The sequence below is a fragment of the Rhea americana genome, unplaced genomic scaffold, assembly GCF_003343005.1.
Source record: "Rhea americana isolate MKP2758 unplaced genomic scaffold, rheAme1 scaffold_129, whole genome shotgun sequence".
Taxonomy (NCBI): domain Eukaryota; kingdom Metazoa; phylum Chordata; class Aves; order Rheiformes; family Rheidae; genus Rhea; species Rhea americana.
In genome coordinates this window covers 2,259,493-2,283,653 of record NW_028185361.1, presented here as the reverse complement: position 1 = coordinate 2,283,653, position 24,161 = coordinate 2,259,493, and the positions used below count along the sequence as shown (strand labels likewise).

At 35.4% G+C, this 24,161-nt stretch overlaps 1 protein-coding gene across 4 annotated transcripts in view; it reads left to right on the top strand.

Moving 5' to 3' along the window:
* CCDC171 (coiled-coil domain containing 171) overlaps positions 1-24,161 on the top strand; it is a 161,770-nt gene that overhangs the window by 24,296 nt on the left and 113,313 nt on the right. For all 4 annotated transcript variants that reach the window (XM_085326234.1, XM_085326236.1, XM_085326235.1 and 1 more), the window contains 4 exons: positions 7,230-7,322; positions 8,737-8,897; positions 15,493-15,631; positions 22,501-22,603. In XM_085326234.1, coding sequence (XP_085182360.1) covers positions 7,230-7,322; positions 8,737-8,897; positions 15,493-15,631; positions 22,501-22,603 — 496 coding nt within the window. The remainder of the gene's footprint in view (positions 1-7,229; positions 7,323-8,736; positions 8,898-15,492; positions 15,632-22,500; positions 22,604-24,161) is intronic.

Genomic DNA, 24,161 nt, shown 5'->3' with positions numbered 1-24,161 from the left:
AAAAAAAAAAAAAAGAAAAGAAAAGAAAGAAAAGAAAAAGAAAAGAACGGAAAAGTGACTTTCTTTTTACTTTCTTACTATTAACCTCACTACTAATTGCAGCTTCAGGTAGGTTACAACAGAAGAGTCTTATTAGAAGGGTTTGAAAAAGCGCAGAAAAGTTATGAGAGGACACATCCCTCAGCTAGCTAACAATTCCACCTGTGAAATGTTAAGCTTCTTTTTTGTCTTCTGTGAGCGCATATTCTTTGGCTTACTCTTTTTTGATCCTCTGCTCTCTAGAGTCTACACCTAGGCATCACAGTTTTCTTAATGAGATCTCTAGTGACTCCAAAGTTAATGTTTCTCCAGTGACATGCTTACCAACATAAGGGATGTCATTTAGAGCCCTTTTTTCTTTATCATCTCATGTACATCGTATTATTCAAGTCCAGGTTGAAGGCTGTTTACTTACTCAGTAGCAGACCAGAGTTGTTTGAATGCTTTCCCTGTAACTGGTACCAGCATATAGACAAGAATGACATGTTTTGTTACTATGTGCTTGTATAAAGTAACATTGTAAGTTCGTGCACTTAGATGGGGTTTACTAGCTATCAAACATAAGCAGAAGAGATGACCTTTTTCTCTTGAGGTACTATAGAAAGGAAGAGCTGCTCAGGTGCGTTCATCAGAAGCAAGCACATTCCTCAACTTGGTTGCAAATTGGAACAGCTTTATCTCAAGGCAGTCAACGTATTTCAGTTTAGCAGTCCTAGCTTTTTACTTTTTTCCTTAGGCCAAGCATATGGGTTATATTGTAGCCCACACACCATCATATTTGCTGATCCAGTGTTGTACCCTGAGCAGGTCAGGACTGACTCCCTTGCCAAGGAGTCATGTTTTTGAAGACTCAAATATATGTGGAATGTTTATACTGAGGATTTAGTCCACTTTGTTGGGTGGAAAGAATGTTTACATAATTGGTTAAGAATTATTTCTAGTTTAGTACCTGTATTGTTATTAACAAGTTGTTTATTATCTGGACAGGAGATGGCTCCACCTTACTGTGATCAAGAGGCATCAGTATTTCTAACATTAGGTGGAAGTGGTCAGCACATCTGCCAAAGAAGGCTCAGACCTGACATCCTGATTTAGGTTAAGAATTATAGAGATATGCTTTTATGCAGGAAAAAAAATTAATATGAATATAGAAGCAGAGAAATAGGGTGGATGGATTATGATCCTGATGTGAGGTGGATGTGTATTTTTTTTTTTTCAGTGTATATTTTATTTTGGCCAAATGTTTCCTGGCAGGATTGGGCCTCAGTCATGGGGAAGGGCAAGTATCCTGGCAACTTTTTCGTAGGGTAAGACTGAATCTTGCTGAACTGCTAAATACAAGCAGGGAAGAGAAAAATCACTTCTATTACTGTGTTTAAGCTTGGAAGTTTTTGTAAATATACTTTTTCTGTTTTTTTTCTATTTTCTTTTTAATTTATCTGATGATGAAAAGGATTTTGATGTAGTTGCAAGTACCAGAGCGTTGCATTTTCTTGGATGTGATGTTTCACAAATGCAGGATACTGAATTACACTTTCAGTATTCAATGTCCTTCCAATTCAATTCCCATTTGCAGTATATGAAGAAGGGGTGAGGGGACTGAGAAAGGTGGAAGCCACACAATCTGGTTTGGAAAATGGTACTACAAAATATTAGCATACAGAAAATGTATCCKGGAAACCACATTAGCATTAGCATGCAACTGGACAGTGGAAAAAGTGACTGAATCTTAAGAGTTTAAAGTAAACATAGCATGGTTGTCCACAAGTTCTGGGGCTGTGGTGACATTTTCGTAGCAACTTTATTCACTAAAGTATTGTATGATGTTTCTCAGAAGTCGTTTTTTTCTGTGCTTTAATGGAAACAGAGATCTTCATTATTTAAATTACAGCTGAAATTGATTCAGCTTGAATATCAAAGGAAACAGATTCTGTGAGTGTGTCTGGTACCTTACTTCAGGTGTCTGTCGTCAGACACCCTGCTTGTGCATATGGAAGTCATAGAGAAACGTTTCGGCTACTGAATGTTGTTGGGATAACCAATGTTACACATGTTAGATAACCAAACACTTCATAGCCATGGGAGAAACATACTTTTTGGATCTGTCTTTGAGATGTTTCTCTCTGACTTGGACCCAACAAGAAGTATTCCAAGTTAGAGAGGAAAGTATTCCCATGTGATGCCCAGCTGGGAGATTGTGGCCATGATATCTAGGACTCGCAACCTGTCTCTGTAACTTGTTTTCCCATGGCTTCTTCTTTCTAGGCAGATGTTGTGTAAAGCTATTGGACACGTAACATGGTTCTGTAACAAGATAAAATGATGCTCGTCTTTGGTCAGATTCAGAGAGGTTTGCTTGGCTAAAGTAATTCTGCTACTAAAGACTTTGTTTCTCAGAGAGAAGTCCAGAACTCTTCTCCCTGTCCCCGCACTCTTTGTGGAGTTACTAACATGTATTACAGACTAGAATCAACCCTGACTTTTCTTTTGTGTCGCAGGATAGATAATGGATCATTCTTGTTGGTACAGCATGCAGCTTCTTACCATGAAGGGAAGTCCCTAAAAGTGTCAGTATAGCGTCTGTGACACATGATGAATAAAATGAATCACAGGATTGGTAAGGTTGGAAGAGACCTCTGGAGATCATCTAGTCCAACCCGCCTGCTCAAGCAAGGTCACCTACAGCATGGTAGACAGGGTTGCATCCAGGCTGGCCTTGAGTATCTCCAGAGAAGGAGACTTCACAACCTCTTTGAGCAATCTGGTCCCCTGCTCTGTCACTCTCACAGTGAAGAAATTCCCCCTCACGGTCAGGCAGAAATTCCTGCAGTTCAGTTTTTGCCCATTGCTTCTTGTCCTTTTGCATGGGGCAGCTGAAGAGAGTTTGTCCCCATCCCCTTGACACCCTCCCTTCAGGTACTTGTACACATTGATAAGATCCCCCCTCAKTCTTCTCTTCTCCAGGCTGAAGAGGCCCAACTCTCTCAGCCGTTCCTCACAGGGCAGATGCTCCAGCCCTCTGATCATCTCTGTAGCCCTGCGCTGCACTCCTTGCAGTGGTTCCATGTCTCTCTTGTACTGGGGAGCCTAGAACTGGACACAGTGCTCGAGGTGAGGCCTCTCCAGGGCTGAGTAGAGGGGCAGGATCACCTCCCTCGACCTGCTGGCAACACTCTTCCTAAAGCACCATATCCCTCTTAAAGCTTCCCTCTTCCCCTCCAGGAATTTTCTATTTGCTGCTATCAGACTTTATTTGAATTTGCTAGATGTATGGCTGTCCATAATCTACAGCAATCAAATTGTAGAACCCAGAAAAAAAGAAAATTCATTACTCTGCCAGATACAAACAGCATCTATATTACTTTCCCAGTTCGCATACATAATTTTTATGGAAGCTTTTTTAAACATCTGAATCCCTTCTGAGTAAGACAGCCGTTCATACTGGTAAGCTAATGCTTAGGTTTACATGACTAATCTTCTGAGACATTTGAGGAAAGTGTAGTTCACTTGTCATCTTTGGCTTCTAGCAGTATAGAAAACTAGCGGTAGTTTCCATCACATCCCTAACAGTGACCTATTTTGAATAAAACTATGTCTTCATTCTCTCCCTAATTCTTTGCTTCCAGAAACTGTTGAACTTAGACAAAAAGTTTAAAGCAAAAGCATACAAACTACTGGTATGAGGCAAGGCTTTAAAGAATCAAGCTGTAGAGTTAGATGAAGGTTAGAAGCAAGAAAAGAGGTTGGGACCCTAACCTTGCTACGAAATCTTGGTGTTGAACAAGTCACTTACCTTGCCTGTTATTTAGGGAGACTGTAGGATGATATTTATCAGGCCCACAGATATTTTGACTACTAGTGATAATTTATTTTTCCATGTGTGCATTCTATGTGTCTTGAACCTATTTGAACTGAACCTGTTTGAATGCTTTCTTTGGATACCTGTCTGGTCTATCTAGTTGTTCTTTGGTAAGAGCCTGGGCTTTATACCTCTTTGGCTGTACTGTAGACATGGCATCTTTTCTTCCTGCTTGTAACTGGGAGCTTGTTTTTCACATTCTAGAGATCATCAGGAATCTCAGCTGAAGCACTCATTTTCCCAGTTCTTTCCTTTTATAGGTGTGATAGTTCTACTGCTGAACTATTCAGTCACTTGTGATAACTCAAACAAATGAACCTTCTGCAAATACRTGTATATTAGAATGAAATTGTCCTACTTCAGACAGCAAGAGTGATGTGTTGACACTTCCTACAGGTATCTGCTTTTTTTTCCTACATCCTTTTTCTCATTGTTCCAGGATTTTTTTTTAGGACTGAAACTCGGGGGCAGGTTTAGCTCAGTTGGTTAGACCATGGTACTGCCAATGCTAAGGTTGCAGGTTCAATCTCCATATGGGCTATGCTGAGGGTTGGACTAGATGATCTCCAGAGGTCCCTTCCAACCTTACCATTCTAGGATTCTATATTTCTGGGTGTTTGGGTGTCCTTTGAACCAGTTAGCACTTGCCCGTGCAGTTAGTGTACATCAGTATTGGCAGTTGGGAAGGGTTGTGTTTGCTTGAAGGGAATAATTCCCTTTGAAATGTATTCTATTTTTAAAGTTTTATTTGTTTTCAATTTTGGAGAACGTGATTGCCCCACTTTTTTTGTTCTTGCAGATACAAAGAAGCAGTTTTTTTTTTCCTTTTTTTTTTTTTTTTCCCAAGAGTAATGAAATTGATTTTTTTTTGGGGGGGGGGGGGGGGGAGGAGAGAATGGCACCTTATTTGAGAAGGCGCTTGAGAGGATAACCATTGTTATCCATTCTCTTGCATTAAGTAGAATTTTCCTTATGTTTACATATTCCCTTGTTTCAGCTAAGTGGAGATTGAGATAAAAGTGCAGAGCAGAGTTCTCATTTGGAGTGGTGCTCAGAAAATAAGATTTAGTAGTCAAATGCAATATATGTAATGAATTAGTTAGATGAACCTAAAAGCTTTATTTACAGAATCACTTTTTTTTAATACTTTTTCAATTTCCAAGATTCACTGTGAAAACAGACAGTGGTCTAATTTGAGCAAGCCAGCCAAAAACTTTTCCCGGTCTAAAAGTTGTGATAGKTATCTTCCTTACTCTTCCCTCCGTTCTTTTAATCAAACTTAAGTTGAATTATATTCAGATTTATACTTTAAACACTCTCAAAGAAACAAAATCCAAATAATTTATAGTTCTCTTACTACTTTTACCTGACTAGGAGTATTGCTTTGTAAAACCATCATGTTAATAGACGTTGATCTGTTGGAGAATACTAAAGAAGTTCTTCTAACTTGCTGTTGTAGGTAACTCAGTAGTTCTACACTAAGGGTAAAGGGGAGTGGGAGCTCTCTTAGTAGGTTATTTGGAAGAATCGAACTGTTAGAATCTTAATCAAGGTATTTTTGAGGATAGATCCTGGAAGCATGAAAATACAAGGAGAATACTTGTGCACTCCTCTTAAAAAAAAAAAAAAAACTGTTTGTTAAGTAGATAAAACTCCTGGAAACAGGTAAATTTTAAACCTCTCAACAGTTCTTTCCGTGGAGTAGGTTTGGTAAGTGCCCTAATATTGCTCAGTTTCTCTTAAAGTCACCCTTGTATGGATATCAGTTTCAAAATTACTTCCTTTGGTTCACCCCTTCCCCTTCAGCTCCCTCCAATTCTCTAATCTACAGAAACAAAAAAAGGTTGACATTTATTGCTAAGAACTCTTTTTATAATGTCTGTTAATGTTTCTTTCTCTTCACTTAATTATTCAGAATCAAGGTGCAGGCCCACATACTTGCTGCTTTGTTACACATTCCCAGAATCGATAGCTTTGAGCGTATTTATGTAAGCTTGCATGTTACATAAATGTAACTGACTTTTTTTATATTAATTTCTTTCTCTTGATCTTCTTGATTTAACTTGAAGTGAACAGTTTAGGATATATTTTTCATTTCAATTCAGTCATCAGACAAAGTGAAAGAATGTTTGTGGTTGAAAATTATTTCGTTAAAATTGTATATGAGGTTTCCATTATCTTTAGTTACTGCTCTTGGTAAAATTATTTGTCCAAGTGAAATTTTGTGTCCAGACATTTATATAGACATGCATGTCTGGTGATTTATTTTTGTGTTTAATGTAGCTTGGAATGATTTTTTTCAAATTTGAATCATTACAAACAAAAGGCGGGTTAAGTTCTTACTTAACTTTTTAATTTTTTTTTTTTTTTGGCCTGTCCACATTTTAGTGCAGACTGTCAGCATAGTTGGTGTGTGGTGGTTTTTTTTTTTGGGGGGGGGGGGGGTTATGTGTGTTTTGGGTTTTTTGTTTTTGTTTTTTCCTGAATGTTGAAAGAGTGAGACAGTCTAATTCAGACCGTTTTGTATTATGTAAATGATTCATGCATGTACAAATGTTCTGTTGCCTAATGAAATGAGAAAAGCAATAAAAATCAGTTAGGACGTCCTGCACATCTTGATATTTTCTAGATAAAACCACAAAAACGTAGCAGAATGGCTACAGGTCAGAGAATACGGCCATAAAATATTATCTTAGTGCTTTTAATCATTTCATTTGAATCATTTATTTGAATCAGAGGTTACAGATTTTCAATACAGTAAAACTATGACTTGTCTAGGGCTGCAGAGCAATCTATTCTTGTTACCTTACTTGTGAAAAAAAAAAAACTAAATCCTTTCACCAAACAGCATATTTTTATCAAATCCTGTGTCGTCTTTTTTGAGCTATCTCATTACTGAAATTATAGGTACTRTATTGGTATCTCAGTTGTATTTTGGAACATACAGGGTGGAGTTGTGTTGCATCTGGTGGCTGTTTTGATGATAAAGTAAATAATAAGTTAATGTGCAGAATATCTTACTTAGCCTCTTTGCTTTCTTACTCCAGGCATTGTTTCTTAATTTTAAAAATGTAGTAATAACATAATGCTGCATGTATTTCTTTAGCTAAATATAAAATAATAATACTCTAGGTCTGTAAACACTGTAAAATTTATAAACTATATGTATATTTCTTGGTATGAATTCTCATGATCTTGAAGTACAAGCAGTTCAGATGCCAAAGCAGGTTTCAGTATGGAGTCCTAACAAACTGAATAGAATAACCAGCACAATCTTTTTCATATATACCATCTTTTTCTGGACCTAAGTTTCTTCAAAATGTATTTTCAGGCAGCTACCATGAGAATAAAGAAGCTGGAAGAAAACATTGAAGCAGAGAGAGCAGCGCATTTGGAATCCAAATTCAATTCAGAAATCATTCAGGTAAACGATTGCAAAATATTTTGTGGAAGTTTACAGTGAAGTAGCTGTTGAAGTTCTAAAGATGCAATTTTCCAAAAATATGAAGACTGTTTAGTTCAGGTGAAGACACTAAATTGTTTTTGTTTGTTTGTTTGTTTGTTGTGATGAAAGCCTTGAAGTTGTAATAACTAGTACTTAAGGGAATAGAATAATAGGAGAGAGAAACAAAGTCCAAAAAGCTGTTTTTTGGTGGATTTAAAAATTATTTGAATTAATATTAAAAATAAAATAAATTAATTTCCCAGCTGTCAGTTTGAGGAAGGAATTTCCTTCAGTATTTAAACACTGTGAGGAAAGGAAATTTCCACAGTAGCTAAACACTATAGAATTATTTAAATATCCTGCACTGTATTTTTGAAAGGGCACTTATTAGAACTATTTAGATACTTAGTATATACATCTGACTTTTCTGGGAATGGGAGCTTAATCAATGCTCCATGAAACTGCTGCTGCAAATATGATTATTCAGAGTAGATTTCAACTTTGAACAGAATTAACATATCAGCAGTTACCAGTAAAAATTGATTATATGAAAAAACATAGCAGATATGGTTGAGTAGTAATTCTTTGAATTATTGAACTATCACACAGAGTCTCAACAGGTAAGGTGAACATGGTTTATTTTAAAAAGCAAGCATAAAAAATCTGAATGACAATTGCTTAGTGATCATACATTAAGTATCAGGTCTTGCGCATTTGACTTACTGGAAACTAAATTAAAAAAGAAATTTTTGTATTCTTCTTTTATTTTCTGGGTAACCAAACTAATTGCTGCCATTCTTCAATTAGTAATTTTCTTGTTTGCATGATCTTCTCTATTTACAAGCATTTACGGTTTTTTAAGTGACCATTACACTAGTAGAAAGGAAAGCTTCTGTTATTTTCATTTCCTCCTTCTTTTACGACATACCAAGGAACTGGGTGAGCAACATTCTTAAAAGTTAAAGACCTGTCTTCTATGGATGAATGACTGATAAGTTTTTCTTCCTTGTTTGATACACATGGATTTTTCAAGCTTGCCTTTTGCTAAGGAGAAGTATAGTCTTTACTGTGAATTGCACACTTTCGTGAGTCCTCTTAAAATACAGAATTCCCTTGGTAAATCATTCCCCTGACTAATAATTAAAACAAATGAACAAATCCAGAGACTATCAAAGGAGAATAAGAGGCGCTTTTGGTCAGTATTATTTCATCATTTGTCTCCATTCTGTACTGACTGTGCTCATACACTTTGCATGTGTTCAGCACTCTCTCTACACATAATTATATTCTAGGACAATAAAATTATCTTTGAAATAGAACAGAACATTGGATAACATTGAAGATCATGATATTTTTTCTAACTTACTTTAATTACTTTCTTATCACTTGGTAGTTAAGAATTCGAGACCTTGAAGGAGCTTTGCAGGTGGAGAAAGCCAGCCAAGCAGAAGCTCTTTCGAATTTGGAAATGATCAAGAAAGAGTTCAAAGAGGTAGAAAATGCATATGAGAGAGAAAAATGCAATGCCCAAGAGAACCTGGAAAAACTCAATATGTAAGTTATCTGTTAAATTTATTGTAAGATGGCAGTAGACAGCTTATGTTCTACTTACAGTTTAAAGTCTCCATGGCTTTCAGTTTCTAGAAAATAACACAACTGTGCACTTCGCCATCCCTAGCCAAAATCTTGCACTTCATCAGTGACAGGTCCCTACCGGTAGGCATTTGGGTAGGTAAAGAAAATGGCTCATGTATTTTATTTTTTGCCAAAACAAAAATATTAAGAGGTCTAGCTGTCAGTGTCCTGTCTCCAGTAGTGTCTAGTGCCTGGGAGGGGAGTGGGAAGACATGTGGAATAGATAAAACWTTTTTTTTTTCTATATACACTTGCATTATTATGAAAACATTACTACTCACCTCAGCAAGCTAGATAGGCCTCTAAGATTGCTGTTTGGAAGTGATGGATTCTTTATGGTGAATAATCTTAGTTTTGAGATTCTGGATGAATATGGAAAGTTTCTTAACTGGTAGGGAGAAGCTGGGGAAAAGTTTGAAGTGTGTGAGTTTAGACAAAATTACTTGGGCTTCTGCCTTACTCGGCCCAACCTAATATGTCTATGATAGCAGAGAAGTTTGGAAGAATGACTTTGTTTTATTTCCCAGGCAGATGGGAGGATGCATAATACTAAGCAATAAATGAAGGAGTCTTCTACTCTGGCTGAACCAAGTAGGTTCTGTGGAAAGAAAATTTCAAGGAGAAGAATAGTATTGGAAGATGGAGAACTAAGTTGTAGGTGAAGTGAAGGACAGTAATAGATAAAGTCTAGGAGAAGAACAGCTTAAAGATTTTAGAAAGGAGGTGGTGCAGAGTTGGGGATTGAGAAGAGATTTAACCTAAGAGAATGGCTTGGAAAAAGGAGTGGTATCTCCTTCAGTCTAGGATTAGGTGGATTTATTTGCACATAAACATTTGTGTTGACTTCCTCATGCAGGTACTAACATAAAGCAGTGGGAATCAATTTTCCTGCAAGTTAGGTGAGTTTGTGTGCCTTTCTGAGAGTGCTGAATTTAGCTTCTCTCTATCTGTCGTGGTAGAGATACTCTTAGTAACGTATTTGAAGCATCATAGCCTATGTTATAAACCTATTGGAGCTTTTCATGAAAATAGTACCAAAGGAGCTCTGAATGTAAGATTGTGCATTTAGGCAAACCAGAGTCACATAAAAATCTTTTTCTCTAAAGAAAATAAAATGTGTTTTAAAAAAATGTAGAAATGCAGGAAATATAGCAGATGACTATCATGATATGAATATTCACAATGATAAGTCTTCACACCTGAGAAGCTGGCTGAGTATATTTTGAGACTATCTGTGATCCTAAAAGAATAGTAGTTAATTAATTGGTATTCTTATCCTTTCTAGTTGTTCTTGTTTTGAGCTTGAATTCTTTATACATCATTAAAATGATGTTTTTACATCATTAAAATAATACCAAGTTTTTTGTCTTTGCTTGAAATGGAGAAGACGTGTATCAATGATTTGACATTTTATTTGTTTCAATAAAAAATAGCAACACCTTTGTGTTTGAAACAACCTTATCTGGAGAAATGATAGTTGGGTCAGTAGTTCTTCTTAACAAGCAGCTTTACATTTATTTTTCTCCTGTATGTAACTTATTCTTAACTAGAATATGGTCCTTCCCCCCTCCTCCCACCCAGGTAGTTTTCTAATTTCAGGTGATCCAAAAAAATGATTCTACAGATAAAATCTTTCTCTTCCCTTCACACCTAAGAGTTTTCTTGAACTAATGTTCTTCCAGTGCTTGTTTCTGGACTGTTTTTTCAGTTGTAATGAGGTCTATTATTCTGAGATTCAGCTTTATATTTGAGGCTCCACCAGCCAAATTCAACATAGTCAAAGAGAACACAGGAGTTTTTGTTTTTACTTGGCTAATGTCTATTGAATTGAATTCTAGCACTTTCTAATCTTTCTTGTCAACATTGCAACCATAGCATGGCTTTTGGTGATCAGTTAGGGAGCTGTTAGCTTCCAAGAATCTGCACCATTTACTCTTTTTTTTCTGGAAGTTTCTGACATTGTTCTTCAGTTGTTTTTGCTGAAGTTCAAGAACTGGCCCTTGAATCTCATGTGCATTTCATGGCTGTCTTCTATCTGTTTTAATATCTCTTGCTCTTTGAAAGAAAACAAATGCATTTGCCCTGTTATTTTTTTTTTCTTTGAAGTACAGGGTAGTAAGATTCATGAACTGGAGATTGTGCAGACTTAAGAGTGCAGTCAGTCCATTCTGGGAATTACTAGGGTCATAGAAATTGTATTGATGACTTTTGAAAGGTTGTAACTTTTGAAGTGCAGAAATACACTTTTTTTTTTTTTTTAATCTCTATAGCTGTTTGGAAAATGAATGTGAATATAGACATGTGGTTCATATTCAGCTATGATTTAGTCGCATAGAAACAGTTAAAGTTACTGAAGATTGCCTGTTCTGATTTTATAATTTGATGTGGAATGGAGTCGTGAATTCTGTATAAGTTGATTAAAAAAAATCATATATTGCATATACAACAGAAGTGTAAAATACACATTATGTAAACATACTATGTCCTGAAAAGTGCTGTTAGAAGTGCTATGTTTTACATTAGGACAGTAACACAATTTGAGTCACATGATTTCTACTGCACTTGATATTTTAATGCTCTTCATTGTCTATTTTCAATTTTTTTTCTTTTTAATTTTCATCACAACTGTCTTCTCAAGTTGGCTTTTATCTCTGTTCAACTAGGACTTCCATTTACACTAAATAATCATTATTGTTGCAGCAAAAATTTGGAAACAACTTCAAAATTTCTATACTACTAGTTTCTCCACCCTATCCTACTTACGGGCTCTTGCTGTTAGCATGTACCGAAGTTCTTTGGTTTCTTGGAGCAGATGTCAGCAAATATATCTAGAAGATTAACCTGAAGAAGACGTTGTCTGATTCTCAGGAGTGAAAGATTTCCTCAAAAACCTGAATCTTGAGAAATTCTGTGCAGATCATCAAGTAGCTTTACTTACACATGTTTATTAAATCTACTTTATACTGTACTCCTCATTCCTTTCTTATTTTCATGTTTTTAAAAGGTGTTTTATCTTAAATGTCTGTGCTTAGTAAGTTCTTCCATTTAGACTCTTCTTGCTTTCGCAGAGAAGTTATAAAATGTGTCTGTCTCAGAGCATCTCATTTTACATTTCAACAATTATTTTAGAAGAGAAGTGAATGTTTGGTTTCAAAAGTAGACTCTCATTTCCTATTCCCCTAAACTGCATGTGCACTTATAAGAAATAAAAGTTGTCAGAGCATTCCATTTCTGTTAATTGTATTATTTTCTCAGCTGATCAAAGAGCTTTTATCTCAAGAAGTGATCTTGTATAGCCAGTAGAGCAGTGGCTATGCAAGAAATAATACTGTCCAATTGTTGCCAGGTGGAGTGCAAGTATCATTTTACATGTTACTTGCTTCCTTATTGACTATAAATAGTCCTTCAACCATTATATATTTCTTCTAGATACTTCTAAAACACAAATTATATTTTCTAAGTAACTCAGTGTCAGAGTGTTAAGACTTGAATTTTTGTTATTAGTATGATATATTTTGAGAATCAAGCAATAATAAAGATAAAAGCTAAAACTATTAGAATTAGAAGCATTTTTGATGGTGGCTTAAGCCTTGATTTAGGAACTTTGAAAACCATTAAAACTTTACAAGTTTTACCACAAGATCTGTTTTTATTCTTCTAATACCAAATTTGAAATTAGTAATGCTAGTTAAAAATTTTTAAAATCTACATTAAAGCATTCAAATCAATTTATAAATATTAAATTATTTTGAACTGTGTGACATTCAATAAAATTTGGTTCTACGTGAGAATCTTCATCTAGATGTACAAAACTGCTTTTGAGAAACAAAAGTTTTTTGTGTTTTTAATAATTATGGATTGAAACATTATGGACATCTTAGAAAAATGAGGAGAACTGCAAACAAACAAAAATTCAAACATCAAAAAAGGTGTATGTTTATGGAATGTAAAGTAATTCCAGATAAAGAATTTATAAAATATCTGACTATATTTTTATTGTGGCTAAGTATGTTAATTTAACACTAGGAAATATAGTTCCTACAGTTATGCTCTGCAGTTGTATTAGAGATTTTGATGTTAGTGCTTAAAGAGAAGTAATTACTCATCTTGTTAAAATGCAACAAGACCTTTAAACAGCTGTTCCTCTACATTGTATAATTCTATCCAACGCTTCTTCCCCTGGAAAGTAGATTCACCCTATCTTTATTTTAGATTTGGTACAACAGAGAATTCACATCTACTTAAAACACCCGTTCATTGGTTTTGTGTGTTAAATTGGATACCAGAATAATCTTTGTCTAATATTCAAACAGTGTTTTTCACTACTTCAAGTAATCTATTGATTCGGGCAATTACTTGTAGCAGCTTGCTTTTTGCCAACTGAATATTTTGAAAATTCTGTGCTCTCAGAGAAGGTAAATCTTCTGATTTAACTTAACAAAAACAGTTGGTCGTCTTAACAGAACTTAAAGAAACAGAAAGAGCCTATCCAAAGAACTTTGTCTATCCAAATCCTGAATTTCCAGAGCTCCATAAAGATAGGTAATGAAGGTCAGACTTCATCTCAGATGGGCCATCAGTATGCTCAGTTCCCTTGAGATGCTTTTATGTGGTAGGGCATGCACTGCCCATTTTGTTTCTTATGTCCTTTTTATGCTTTGAAATATACAAGTACCAGTAATAGCTTTCCCAAGACCCCTTCAGAGAGAAAACCAAGAACCTTTGATCCACTTGTGTTTTAAGGCTGTGGTCCCAGGTTCCGGATGGTGTCTTTTTCTTTCAAGCCAAGGTTTGGCAGTAAAGCATATTTTTCTTCTCCTGTAGGAGTCCTAAAAGTTTGTCTTTATGTTCTGCCTTGGAAACTTCCATTTGTTGGGTTAGAACACTTCTTTATCATATTAACTAGACTTGATGTAGCATAAGCGATGGCAAAGGCAGAAACTTTATAAAGCTGTAAGAATTTATTTTCTCAGAAAAAAAAATAGCTGGCACCAAACAAACTGACTTTTCTGGGTTGCGTAATTTATTAATTAGCTCCAAATTCAGTAGCACTATGTAAATTGGAAGCAACTGGGAATTTGGCTCTCTATATGAATTTACTTTACTTGAAGAGAGAGAGGATGCTATAAAATAAATTGGAACTCCATTCACTGTATTTCTTAGAGCTGTGAGCAACTTTTGAGGCCACAGACAAGTTTATTTTGGGGAACAGACAAATTATTTCTTTAAGAATAAGAAGTAAATGTACTACAGCCGAAATAAACTATTTTAGAGAGGTTGAAGAAGCAGCACATAGATGTTGGAAGAAGCAGCATGTAGGTATGTATTTTGAAAACTGATGAAGTACTACTTAAACTAAAAGGTATATTGAACTATAAGAAATAAGCCAAAGATCAAATGTTGTAATCTTGATTAAAAAGTGTAAMAGTTAGAACTTCAAACACATTGGATTACTTTCAATTCTAGGGAGACAGCAGTTACAGAAGAGACAAGAGAAACCTCCTATTGTTAAGAATTAGAATGTCGTAGAGTAATTCAAGTCAGAAAGAGCTGTAGGAGGTCTGTAGTCCAATCTTTTGCTCTAGTCCAATCTTTTGACCAGGATTAGTCATGAGATCGGGTTCCTCAGGAGATGGCACAGCCTCTGTGGGATGCTGTTCCATTGCTTATCTGTTTTCATATTGAAAAAAAAAAAAGCCTTATCTCTAGTCTGAACCTCTCCGGTTTCAGTTTGTAACCACTAGCTTGTAACCACTTGTCCTTTCTCCATGAAGACTGTTGCTCCATCTTCTTGGTGCAGCTTCCTCTTGGGTATTGGAGGCTGTGTTAGGTCCCTCTGAAGCCGTCTCTTCACTAGGCTTGAATATGGCCTTTTTCTCAGCCTCTTCTCATATGGCCTGCACTCCAGCCCCCAACCATCTTTGTGACTCTCCCCTAGAATCACTCCAGTTTATCAAAATTTTTATCATATAAGGGTCTCAAAGCTGGCCACTATTCCAGAAGTGGTACAGTGAACAGAGGATGTTGATCACTTCCCTGGATCTACTGGCTATGCTGCCATTAATGCAGCCTAGGATGCTATTAGCCTTCTCTGCAGCTCACTTTTAGTTTGTTGTCCACCCTGATCTGAAGGTTCTTCTGAGAACCTCTCCAGCCATATTGTTGTAGAAGACTCTTCCTTCCTAAATGCAAGACTTCGTTTTCCTTGTTGCATTTCGTAGGGTGCACATTGGCCCATTCCTCCTGCCTTTCTAGGTCCTCTATGGCAGTGACCTTTCCTTAGAGTGTATAGTCTGTTCCCCCAGTTACCAGCACTGGTAACTAAAAAAGAGAACACCACTTCTTCACAGACCTTTCTTAGAAGGAATGTAGAACTCTTTTCGTTTAAGAAATACAGCTTCCAAARCCTTATGACATGCAAACATCACGGGTGTTGTTGATTATATTTAAAAGTATGTAGCACACTTGACAGAAGTATTTTTGATAAAAGTGTTCTAATGCTGACATTTTTCAGATTAGAGAGAGAGCATTTTTCCACGAATAAGCAACTGAATGAGGAGATTGAGGAAAACAAGAAGGTAATTACAGACCTCTCTGAGAGACTATGGGATAATGAGAAAAGTTCCAGAGAATTACAGAATGAACTTGCAATGGTAAGACAGAAGCTCTATGGCACTTATTCTTTAGTTTTTTTTAAACACAGTGTGATTGTAAAATAAGTTTGTTGCACTGAGCAATCAAAAACCACTGCCATTGTGTTACTCTGACTATAGTCATGTTATTTTACTTCCCTGTTTTAGTTTTGTTAAAAATGAATAAATAAGGAGCTGATTTGAAATAGTATACTGTATTTTTGCCTTAATAGTTATCTGCAGAAAACAATTATTTTCAAACAATGGCTATGAGTGAGAAAGTAATTAATCTTTATGTTCCCAAAGAAGGCAATGGATATAAACATGGATTTTGATTCCTTTCAGAGAATTTTTGTTTTTCCTTTTTGTACTCTGCCTTTTTCCTTCTCCAAGTTTTGTTAGCTACCACTGTAGATTTATTTTAATTTCACATAACATTTTGTGTTTAATTATAAATATTTGGCTATACAGATTGCTTAAAAATTGCGTTTTTGAAAGTGATAAAGCAGATGGGTTTTTTTGTTTTAGTTGGATGTATTCAATTTTACTAGATTATTTTTTGAAATCTTCTTCTTTTGCAATACAGTCAGTTGGGATTGTCTATCTCTTCTCACCCCTGGTTGGAATAAGAGTTTCCTTATACTGATGCAGATCAAAAGGGATGAAACAAAGACCTTACGCATTATCTAGAAAACCTTCAAAAACCTTCTATCCATTTGTTGTGTCGGATCAAGAATTTCAATGCTTCTGTACTTAGCCAATGTAAACTTTAGGCTTGCAAAATTTTTCCTCTTCCTGTTCTCCTTTTCCACTCTCCTCATGTGCTATCTCTTGTGATACGGATTTTCCTTTTTATTTTGTGTTGCTTAGTAAAGTGTGTGCTATATCTTGACATAAAAATTTCAGGAGAAAATTCTGATTTTGGCTAAGGGTTTTGATAATGGCAACATCATTAAATGGGGGATACTTAGTATGAGCASGATGTTGCTGAAGAGGACAAAAGCAGAATATATTGTCACAGTTAAGAAAACAGTCTTGTTTATACAGGACTGGTAGTTTTAAGTGTTACATTGGAATGATTTTGAACCACAAGACCATCTTGAACAGGTGAAAAAAAAATACTTATTTGTTGGGCAGTTATATTATTTGTCCCTGTGGAATTAGATTTTTATCACCTTGGATGGCTTCAGGATTTTTCCTGAAGACTTTCATGTTTACTTGGAAAGTGATAGTGACTGTGTGTGGTCTTGTTTACTCAGTCTGGAAAGCTTCTTGCTGTTTTTCTTCCCCAAATGAAAAAGCAGAAGGCTCTAACAAAAACTAAATGTAGATAACAATATGTTATCAGGCTTCCCTACACTCATACTGAAACTATGTGAAAAATGTCAGTACCTTCTCTTCCTTTAATCTCTCCATCCTACTTTGTTGGTCTATTCATTACTTTCTTATATTTTATATTAATGTTAGCTATACTGAATTTGTCCTTGGCTCGGCAGACTGATAACCTCATGTTCAGTTGTTTCTCACTGTGCTGCAGTGATACGAGATATGTGTTTTGTTTGTAAAGTGTTACAGGGATTATTACCAAATCAGTAAAGACTGTTTGTTTCTGGAGAAGCAGACTTACATGGGGACCAAATACATTCTTGCAAACTTCTTATACCAGAAAGARCATTTTTCATTATGGCTCTGTTCAGTATATAGTGAAGTAGTTATGCTGCTTTTAATCTTAAATATCAGCATGTTGCAGAAGTTTGCCAGAAATTTGCATGAATCAAATGTGATAGGATCTTTTAGTATCAAACACAACTGCTTATGAATATTCAGCATGGCAAGACCTCAAGATTTCCRTTGTGCTTTTACTAAGGAAATTGGTCTCAGGCTTGTTGGTTATTTCTAGCAAGAGTTTTAGAAATTTGGAAGAAATATCATTGTGGTTCAGAACTTGTTTTAATTTGGAACAATGCCAGCTGTATTCCTGCCCCATGAAAAGAGTAAGAGAAGTTTTGGAGAGTTTTAGAAGTTACTTAAGGTATTTAGATTTCTGACACCTAGTAGTGGATAATCTCAAGCTTTTAGTAGTGAACAAGGGGGAGACCTTTGTTTTATGAGAAATATATATTGGCAAACTTGCCAGTTCACTATAAAGTGTATTAGGAAACTGCAGTCATTACAAATAGTGTATTTTAGTGCAAATGTCTTTAATTTGGATGCACTGTGTTTTCATTTCCTCCTCCTTGTACAGATACTATCAGGAGTGATATAATTAGTGTGTAAGTAGTGTAAGGGATTACACTTGAGGCTTTTCTTTTCCTGGGGGGCATATAAATCTCTCTCTCTCACAGGTGTGCCTGAACATAATGTGCACATACACATGTATATTTAGGCAATCTTCTATGTTACTGCAAGTTGAAAGTTGGGACTTACCTGTTTGTAAATGTAGTTCCTGTACATTGGCACTAGCTGTAATAATATATTTAATGTAATAGCCATTATGAATAACACTGTCTTAAGTACTGATTGAACAGAAAATAAAGCACCCTAAAGATTATGATTCTGCTGTACAAATTGTAAGGAGCAGAATCTGCTACTCAAAGACGTGAAACTAATGGAGATAGTTTATTGTGTACAGAGATTTTTGTTTCAACATTTAAAAAATCAAGGAGTGTAAGAGTGTAATCTGTGTTAATTGAGTACTAACGGTAGTTAAGTATTTTGTTAGCTTGATTCTTATTTTGCCTTAAAAAAAAAAAAAAAAGACCTCTGTGGTGGAGTATTCCACCAAATAGTAATTCCATTTTTGTCCTAATTTAGGGAGAGCAGTCTATAAAATAGACTGCAATAAATAAATAAAACCCATTGATATCTAGCATATGCTTAAACAATTTTCTAAAAAGAAACCAATTTCATAGTTTATTCTGCAAGTGGAGATGTCAAATCTCCACTTGATGTCCCAACTTTTGAACATAGTCATCTAAAAAAATGCTTTTTCCAGTTTCTGATTTTTTTGGGAGGGAGAGGGGGCTTAAAAACAAAACCAAAGAAAAGCTTCACAAAATTCTCATGCACAAAGCATTTGTTACAGTCCTCTTTAGGAGACTAGATAGTTCCAAATAAAACTTGATCATTTTTGAGGAATTTTATTTCAGATGATTGACTGAAAGACTAGATTTCTTAAGAAATTTTATCTTATTTATCCATAGCTGGACACTCTTTAAAGGCGTTGAAATTCTGAAATTTCTAGCTACTGTAAGAAAATAAACTGGATGACGTATTTTGTAGTTAGATAAATGGAAAGAAATAAAAGACTAAGGATGATGTTTGCTAGTGGTCAATTGGGTTTCTTTTTAGTATTGATACTTGGCTGTTTAGCATTTTGCTATTTTTCTGTTACACAGAACATCTTTCGAGTAAAATGTGTTTTTTGTTAACTGTGGAACAGCCTCTTGGAGCTTATTTCTGTAAATGCTTTGTTTCCTTAAAGATCGTGCATAGTAAACATTCTGGCTCTTTTGTGAAGTACTTATTCAAGCAGTAGCTGAGCATAATGTTTTTTGGTGGCTTTGTGGCTATTTCTAACTTTGGCACTTTCTCTGGCATCTCCATAGAGGGCTTGTACTACCAACCAAGTAAGTGAAGTAGTCCAAGTGCAAAGAGAGCCATAGGAAAATAAAGAAAGAAGAAAACCCCTGTAACTGTTTCAAACGGGGCAGGCAATGCTCCTGAGAAAATTCCTCTTGCAGCTTCAGACTGCAGGACTATAACTCAGATTCAGTGGGCTAGTAGGGTGGTTCACATCCATGCAGGCCTCCTGCTACCTTTACTTTACTTCCAGCTTATCAGAGTGGCCTATTGTTGAGCTTGGAGGCGATCCTTGAAAATCATAAATAGTCCATCCCAATGAGAACAGCAATGGAAATCGAGAATAGTCAGCAAAGAGGCTGGCTTTACCAGTGTACCTTCACACCTTTCTGCTAGAATGGGCTGCTAAAGGTGCTCCCTTTAAGTAAGGACTTTAGAGCTCTGTCACCCTATTTCCCTTTTGACGCTATCTGGGGAACACTCCCACAAGTAAATTTACAGTTGTTCTACAGGAATGGTATCCCCTAACACAATTGTAAAATTGTGAAGGAGTGCCAGAATGAAGGTGATCTTGTCTCCTGGAATAGCTGATTTTGAAAGAAGACCTCTTTCAGCAGCTGCAGTTAATTATCTGATTGACTTCTACACTCCTGTGGAATCAGTTTTCCTTTTGGAAGCAGAGTTGTTATCAATAGTGTTTCTTCAGCCCGAAGAGAAGAAAGCCAAGGGAGATCTGACTACTGTTATCAACTACCAAATAAGTACTTGGAGATGAAAGAGCCACACCCTTATTAGAAGTGCACAGCAAAGGATGAGAGGAAACATAAAAGTTTTAGAAAGGGAAATTCTAGTTAACTATGTGGGGAAAAAAGATCACAGTGAGGATGGTGAGGTACTGGAATAGGTTGCCTAGAGGGACTGTAGAATTTGTGTCCATGAAGATACTAAAAACTTGACTGCACAAGGCCATGAGCAACCTAATCTGAYTTTAAAGTTGTCCATGCTGTGAGTGAGGAGTGGGACTAGATGATTTCTAGAGATTGCTTAAATTATTTTGTGATTCTATGACATTATACATTCTTACTAAATACTTCTTAGTTGGAAGTATTTGTTTTAATTATACTTTTTTTTTGTTTTTTGGATTTGTAGCTGTGCTTAGATTTCCAGCACTGTAGTTTATACAATTTTTCTTAAATTTGTAACAACAGAAGAGATTGATTCAAAACAGGAGTTAGAAAGAAAGGATACTAAATTGTTTGCAGCCAAAGTGTAGAAGAACTGGCTAGTCTAAGGAATTTCCTTTTGATCTTTAACACTGTTGAGAAACATGCCCTAAGCCAATTTCAGTCTAGATACAGTCAGCAAATAGAGCACAGAGAAGTGGTAAAGACTAAATAAACTGGAATATACTGACTTAGTGGTGGTAAATTAACTAAACTGAATAAAAAAATTTGTATGGGGAGATAGAAAAATTCTCATATTTGATTTTTTTTCTTTTTTTTTTCTTTTTGTTTTCTTCCATGGGAGAAAGGAAAAGATTTTTCTGGGAAGACATAGTCTGACTTCGTCTGCAATGAAGTGTTCTAAAAAATTCTATTAAAAAAGAGAGTATGTAATTTATTGTCATACTGATCATGTTATATTTTCTAATTTGTAATATGTGCATTCTTTGAGATGATATTAGACATTAGGGCAAATGTTTTTAACGTATTTGCATCCTACAAAATGTTGTTATCTGAAATTCAGGAAATACAATCTCTAGTTATATAGACAATTCTATTTAGAGAAAAAGTTATTTATTTTGGGATATATACAGAAATAGTTTCAAAATTCTTTATGAAGTGTATTGGAAATTCTCACACAAGGAAAGATGTGTAAATGCTACAGGGGACCTAACATTAAAATACACATATGAATAATATATTAGTCGATATACAGTACGTATAATTAAAATTGAAAGAGTAAAGCAAATTTATAAAATATTTAAGCTGAACAGTGAAGAACACTGCAGAGAATTAGCTTGCCAGTTATATTCTACCATATTTAGCAGTTTTCTTGGGGAGAATGTTTCCCACACTTGAGAAATTGACCAGATCCTACATACACAAAGAAGCATAGTTGAAACAATAGCTTATAGGTATTATAGAAAACAGAGCAGGATACTTCCCAGTGCAGAGAGAGTAAACTTCCATAATAAAATAAAAGTGATAATGATTCAAATAGATGTTATAATTTAGAACAGAATAAAATAGAATGTATCAATAGAATTATTCTATTAATAGAATAAAATGAATTTAGAATAAAACTGAGTAATTAAGAAGAGTAATGAAACGCCTTTAAACATGACCTTTGATAGAAGAAAATTATGAGGCAGTTCTTAAATTTGATTTCTGCTTGACCTTCACTTTTTTTCTTGTAGCTGCCTAGTTCTATCACTTTGTCAGTGGACTGCTAAAATTACAGGTTTCATGAACAGTGGAATCTACATATGTCATTCCACAGAAGTACTATAGGAACTTTGTTCTGCCTGGAGTCAGGGTTGTATCTGTAATATAAGTCTGTAAAAGTTGCAAGTTTTAGTGTCAGGTGTAAATTGAAGTTTGATATTATGTTTTTATTTCAGTGATGAATCTCTACTCTAAAGCCTTTCTGCCTTCAAAACAAAACAAATATCTTAATTTGAACTATAGGCTGCAGTCAGTGAAGTTCTTACTTTAAGAAAATCTAATTTTAGGAGCCAGAGGTCTCTGCTGCTTCAGATTCCATCTATCAAGAGAAGTTTTTGAAGCTGGAGAAATCACTACCAAGTATGGAAGACATTAACAATTGAAGTAGGCAGGTTTGCAAAGAGAATAGGTGTGGGATTTGATTGAGTGCCAAATCATGGATTTCCAGCCTGTGTGCCAGTAGTTTGGTGTCTTTTTGGATGCCCTTGTAGGATGTAACAATAGATTTCATTACTTGCATATGTAGGTAGAAATTAATTAGCATTCAAAATGATATTTTTAAAGTAGAAGATTAAGACAACCAAAAATATTATTTATTTTGACTATTGGAAGCCTTTAATTTTATTTTAAATGTGTTTCAGGGTTCCATGAAATCTTGCATTACTTATCTGTCATGTTATGTTAGCTCTCTTGATTCAGGAAAAAGGACTGATCAGAAACCTAGCATGAGTTATTTAAAGGGGAACAAAAATATCACTGATCTGTATTTCTTCGGTTTACTATTTTAATGGGTTTCTTTTTCTTTCTTTCTTTTTTTTTTTTCCCTTGTCTTGTCTTGTCTGTATCTCCTGTCAAATAAAGGCCAAGAAACACCAGGCCTTTCTAACAGAGACGTGTGAGAACAACATGAGAGAGCTGGAGTTACTCTTGGACAGCTTTGCTATGTCAGGCCAGCGGACAGCAGGTTAGTTGAAGGTATAAAATGACAGATGCATCTGTCAATGTTCCAAAGTCACTACATTGTGGGAATTCTGCAGATGCCTCTTGCATTCCCTCTTCTCAACATGCTTTGATTTGATGACATGATAAGAGCAGTTCTCACAGCAGTCAAATGGCCTTGCTAGCTGAGAAGGGGTGACGGAATGTGGACCTGCTGTTGTCAGCCCAGAGCTTGATTTACAAATGCTGAGGTCTATATGATCGGTCAGAAAAGGGCTCACTTGCTGTGCTCTAAATCCAACTGAGAAAAAAGTCCTTACAGTATACCTGCAAAGGGAACAGATGTTTTGCCTGAACTGAGCCAAATTCTGAGGCAACCTTCAGCAACTTAAAGGTCATATATTCAAAAAGGTTGTGTAGGACATATGATATAACACACTACTTTTTACTGTTGTCTGTGGAATAGTATTTTATTGTATTCATTTGATCTAAAATAGTACAAATATTTCTTTGCTCACGATTAAGTAAAACAAGTAAGTGGTTGTCACTCTGTTTTCTAGCTTTATGTGTAATTGTGGTATCAAACTCAACAAGCTGCTGTGTGCTTAAACATTTGAGATGTTGGCTGACATAAACAGACTGAATTTTAATATAAAAGCTAGTAATTTCTTTCAAGATTAAGGTAGAATATTTTTCTCTGAAAATCTTCATTTAAAACTGCAAAGAAAGTTTTTTTTCTTAGAAAGTCACAAATTAGATGCAGGGTGCTTCCAACTAATTGTGAATAAACCAGAAAAAAAGTATGCTATGTAAAGCAGGTAAAAAATAGCTTAACGAACAAATGCTTTTTTTTATGTAGGCTGTGATAATACGTTTCTACTATTTCTGTTTAACCACAGTAGACATAAGTATATGCTATAACATCTTTTAATGGACGTATATGTATGTATTTTAAGATGTTTTTAGGGCCTGGTAATGTCAACATTGAATAAAGAAACTTCCTAGGTTTCCAATTCACCATAAAAGCCTAAGCTTTAGTTTAAATCTGTGATGCACTGACTTCCTCACCTGGGTTATATAGATTTTTATTTAGGAAATAGAATCAGTTTTGTTCTGCAATTACAGGTTTAATTCCTGAAAGTAGGAATTGTAGGTTTACTGAAGACACATCAGCTCTTTCAAACCGTATGTTTTTCTCAATCTTGTGAAGTTTCCCATACCCAGAGGGGCTTCTGCAAGTCTGGAGGGAGCAGGATGCTGCTGCCAAAGTGCAGTTCCAAAGCAGTAATTGCCTTTTTGGTAGGTTTTCTGTTCTTCTTGGTGGTAAGCCTTTCAGAGAATAATTGTGAGCTTTTCCTATTTTATAAGGGATTCAGTAATATGTGTGTGAATTTGCTTTGTTATTCAAGGTAAGATTTGAAAGAACTTATTTAAACAGATATATTTTAAGCCTCAGTGACTCTCTAGTAGTTCAGTTGACATGTAATGTCAAACTTCCGTGTCATGTGAATGGAGTCTTCATAGCTAATGTTAAAGTAGACATTGACTAAAACATTTATTCTACGTGTTCACTATGGTTCTAA